Here is a 5,010-nt window from a genome sequence, read left to right as displayed (position 1 = left end):
TATACTTAGATTTATTTTGTCCTCTGCTTTCAAAAAAAACATTTGAGTTTTTGACTATTTTTTACATCTAATTACAGAATGCAATCCTGTCCTCTCCATTATCTGTTTTATTTCTGTGAATTTATAATTTAAAACTCATTTATGTAAATTGAAATGATCGGTGACATAACAATATGGTGTATGGCTCAATAAATATAATTGATAAACCCCCAATGGTTCATGGTATACAGCTGCAACACTGAACTGGGAGGTTGGCATCGGCAGAGCGAAGTGTGCGAGTGTGATGATGGAGGAGCTCAGACAGGTAGGGTGGGGCCTGGTTATTGAGGGCTTTGCATGTTACGAGGAGGATTTTGAAGTGGATTCCCTGGGGGATTTAAATGTGTAATAGAATACAATGATTAAGTGATGACATGTTATATCCAAAAGGTCAAAGGTCAACTTCACTGTGACATCATAATGTTCTGCAAAAACACTTTGCACTCTGGTCATTTAATGCCTTAATAAAGGGACCGAAGGGGAGGCATGTGGTCTGAGTTGGTGACAATAATCTTGGGTGCCCACCTTGAAACTGTAGTGATTGTATTGATCTTCTGTGCTGCCAAGTTGAAGATGTGTGTGAAACATCCACCTTTTAAAATTTATAGCTCCTCATATTGGAAGCATTGACTACTGTCGTGGCTACATATGAGTCTGAACAGACATGGATGGAACCTGACTTGTTGGCGGAGGCAGACAACGATGAGGCGGTAATTCTAGTTTTACTTTTATTACATTTTTATTTGATTTTCATATTTACGAAGCATAAAGCAAATAAAAACATCATATGTAATTCAACATTATGTAATTATAAAAACCACACAGACACTTTGATATAAGAGGCTAAAGGCACAAGATATCACTCTGAAACAACCATATAGAAATACTATACAAGTAAAGCTGGTAACAGTGGCTTAAATTGCTGAGTGGAGTGATTTGATCTCCATGAGTGTTGAGGTCAGTGTGAGTCCTTAATTTCTCAAATCTGCTGCAAAAACTGACTTTTCAACCTCACTGTAACATCATCTCTCCTACCTATGATACCCATGGCAGCAGGAGAAAGGCAAAGTTATGCATTCAGTGCAAAACCTGAATTTATGGCACACATATTTACATTTCATCTCAGAAATCCTGATCATGGCAGTTAACTCTACAAAAGCTACGGAGCTCCACTGAGTTCTTCCGTACCTGAGAAAAAATACGTAATCATACGTAGAAATTGACCTAAAATTGATTTATGTCTCTGTATTACTCCTACCCTCTGCTGCTGTGAGTTATCAAGAGTTACTGGAGTACTGGCCTCAAACGTCTTTGATCGCACCACATTAGTGTTTGTATTCAAATTTAAAAAAAGAGGACATCCCACATTTTAACCTGCGATAGGTCTGGTCACGTGTCAGTGTAGTGTGAATAATGTTTATCCTGTGCACCTATCACCATGACACTGCAGGCTTGCTTAATTTTCCATGTGTGTATATTACATATTACAGTCACAGCCTGAAATGGCTGTGTTTCCACTAGTCCTGAGGTAGAATGCCAGATGCAACTCTGCATCACTTGAATTTCCTGTGCGCTTACAGAAAGTTGAGTTTATCTGAGGTGTAAACATCACAGAAAGTTGAGTCTGAACTGAGGGGGAGAGCAGAGGGCAGTTTCAGCTCAAACTTTGGCTCTGGGTCCGAGGAGAGACAATCATAGCCGAGTGAAGGAGCTGGATCAGCTTCCTGCCCTCCTAAAGGTGCAACCTGGAGAGAGAAGTGAAAAAGATAAATAGATACATGAAAAGCAGTGCGGTTAATATCTCATCCTCTTTTAAAAACCTTTGTATAACACGTACCAATGGCTCAGGTGAGGTAGATGTAGGTTCTCTAGAAACTAGAGCATTCAATGGCTGATGAGAGGAATCTGGACCAGGTGCAACAGGGTAAACTGGGGCTCCAGGTTGATTCGAACTCTGCAATTGGAAAAAAGGATACTGAAGTAAAAATAGCAACACGTGTTTAAAGCAGTTGAATGTCTATTTGGGAAAGTACTCACATGGTAATACACAGCAGGTGTGGCTGCGGCCTGAGGAGCAGATTCGGCCCTTTTCGAAGAGCTCTTTTTACAACAGCATTTCTTCACGCAGCAACAGCAGACAATCACCGCAAATAAAACCCCGACAGCAATACCAACATAAGTAACGATAGTAGCTGGGTCTGCAAAAGCAGAAGAAGGGAAAAAGGTTTATGTTAATTAGAATCGTGATCAGTCACAGTTGCTTCATACATTTTGCCAAAAATAAAGTGCTGTTGCTCACCATATTTTACCATCACATCCACAGACTTGGTCTGGCGACCTTGCGGGTCTCTGAACTCGTAGGTGCCAGCGTCTTTGATTTTCACAGGATCAATCTCTATACCACCACGCACCACCTGAATTCTCCCTCTAAAAGTGGAGTCCCAGTCATCGTCTACAACCACATGGCCTGCTTTCACCAATGTTTTCTGAAATTCACCTTCAGATGTAAAAGTCAAAGTCCATGGGACATCGCCTGGAGGACTTTCGATGAATAGATGACCGTTCACCTTTGTTTGATAGCTTCTGTATTTCACTGTGTAATAAAGAGTATATTGTGTAAGAACAAGTCATCAATTTCACAGCAGTCTAAAAACTCTAATGCAACTTTAATCAACTACCGAACATCACCTTCTACTGTGAGCTTTATCCTCTTCAGCAAAGTGTTGTCTTTTCCTCTGAAGTTGTAGTGGCCCACGTCTGCAAAATTGAGATACGAAATCTCCCACTTAGTATACTTCACCTGTCCTCTGCCTCCCTTATTGGTCTGAGGGTCGCTGCGATTCCACAGGACCTTTGGCTGGTCCTCACTGTCAAGGGGAGTGAATTCCAGGAATTCAGCCTCTCTAGGAATACGATAGGAGAACCTATCCCCGTAAGTCTTCCATTCCTTGTCAGCACAATCTGAAAAAACACATACAGGAAAAAAGACAGACTAGACTTATTGTACACTTTATAGAAAAATCTATTCCCAAAAACATTTTCTGATGGAATAGAGTCTTTGAAATACAGTATAAGGTAACATTCTCACCCGAAATTTTCAGTTTGATGACATCTTGAAATTTATCACCATCATGTGAGATGGAGAATATTCCGGCATCTTTTTCTGTCAAATCTGTTAATTTAGCTGAAATAGTGGAAACTTTAAGGCGTGGGTCCTTTGCCTGATTCAGAGGACATCACAAATACATTATTCAGGACAGAGAATAGATTCTGTTCATTCAAAACTTGGTTTGCTCTGACTTTGTCATATTCCAGATCTTGCAATGCATGGATGTCGGAGCAATACTGGTTATAGTTTAAATGACAGTGCCAAAAGCTGCTCACCTCCCCATTATCCATCATTAGCCTCCTGGATCCCCCATCTGGAGTGAAGTACAACTGACCACGGAAAACAGGTGGTGTATAAGAAAATGGTAATGCAAAATTTTTGCCATAGCACACCATTTCATACTGGAGACCAGCAGATGAACCTTCAATCAGAGAGATACAAGTAAAAAAGAGATAGACGGGAGGGAATATTAAAATAAGTCGATACTAAACATCTGAGGACGTGGAAAACATACTGTAAGCATCTCAAGTACAATTGATACCAGGAGAACAAAAAGATTTGTGAATTACTTTGTAGATGGGTGAATGTAAGGTGAGTATGTAATTTATCTTTCAAAGTGTCATGCATGGTTAGTTTGGCATCAGGCACGACTAATCACTGCATGTTTTAGGGCCATTTAAATAATGGCTGCAGGTGTAAACCAACGTGTTTGAGGGCACTATTGAATCAATATCTGCTGTAAGGTCACATGAATCATTTCTGAAGCTTCACAAGATCAGAACAAATGAAGCCACATTTTAAAAAATGATGAAAAAAAAGATACAACCTCAATATCCCAGGATTTCAATTATACTTTGTGAAATTACCAAAAATCTCTTCATCTTTAAATCACTTCAAAACATCCACAATAAAATTATCAATTAAATAAGTGAATTGATAAAAGGTCAAATGTATCAAGAAGTATAAAGTGAGTACAATTTTTTAAAATAACGTAAAGCTAATGAAACATGAAGGCAGCTCAGAATCTGTAAATATTTGTTTTTATAAATTTTATTGAATTTATTGAATTTAATGAAACTAGTTCATACCCATTGAGTGCACAGTTGCCCACGTACAGTTTCACATGGTGTGTGTTTGGGATACAGGTTATAGGAAATTGCAGATTAAATAGTCAACTGAACCCATTAAGAAGAGCAATGTATTCAGACAGAGTTTTTGTGAATTTGATGGTACGATTGCTTTATTGAAAGTACATTAGTACCAATTGCCAATAGTGGGATAGTTATGGGCTAAAACTGTACATTAGTAATTGAGGTAGCCCGTTGTAAGGCAGATAGTTAAAGAAGAAACAGACAGCATTTTTGCCTATATATATCATTATGAAAATAATGTGGGTTGCACAGTAAAATCAGACTATCAGCGTTTACATAGGTTACTTAGTGACTTAGCAATAAGCTCCTGCAATTTTCCCGGAAAGAATCTACTTTACAGCAGGAAATGCGTCATGTATTGCCAAACTGGTCGGTCAGCCAATCAGGGACTGGAGCTGGTCCTTATGAGGAACTGGCCGGGGCATGAGATAGTTGAGTCAGGAGCACAATGGCAGACGGACAAAGTTTGGAGATGAGTGAAAAACAGCCTCCCAAAAGAAAACGAGCTAATCTGTCTGAGGAGGCGAGGATGCACAAAAAGGAAAGTGATAAAAGAAGAGGAAAAACAAGAGTAAACCTCAGTCAGGCGTTCAAGAGATGGAGGGAGCTCCGTGACCAAAGAGGCTTCAACACCGATGTCCAGCTAGCTTTCTTTCTAATGGATCAGTAAGTAACACGGCTAAATGTTAGCTAGCCGAGAGAGGACTGTAC

General features: G+C 39.5%; 1 protein-coding gene across 1 annotated transcript in view; it reads right to left on the bottom strand.

Moving 5' to 3' along the window:
- Positions 1-759: 759 nt before the first annotated feature.
- The window catches only part of LOC126388558 (uncharacterized), a 6,494-nt gene continuing 2,243 nt past the window's right edge, over positions 760-5,010 (bottom strand). Inside the window, exons 3-9 of the mRNA XM_050041755.1 lie at positions 3,424-3,569; positions 3,128-3,260; positions 2,728-3,000; positions 2,339-2,632; positions 2,077-2,237; positions 1,877-1,993; positions 760-1,784 (exon numbers count right to left, since the gene is read on the bottom strand). Coding sequence (XP_049897712.1) covers positions 1,614-1,784; positions 1,877-1,993; positions 2,077-2,237; positions 2,339-2,632; positions 2,728-3,000; positions 3,128-3,260; positions 3,424-3,569 — 1,295 coding nt within the window. The 3' untranslated portion in view covers positions 760-1,613. The remainder of the gene's footprint in view (positions 1,785-1,876; positions 1,994-2,076; positions 2,238-2,338; positions 2,633-2,727; positions 3,001-3,127; positions 3,261-3,423; positions 3,570-5,010) is intronic.

Source organism: Epinephelus moara, chromosome 4, assembly GCF_006386435.1.
Source record: "Epinephelus moara isolate mb chromosome 4, YSFRI_EMoa_1.0, whole genome shotgun sequence".
NCBI lineage: Eukaryota > Metazoa > Chordata > Actinopteri > Perciformes > Serranidae > Epinephelus > Epinephelus moara.
This window is presented reverse-complemented; position numbering and strand designations above follow the sequence as displayed.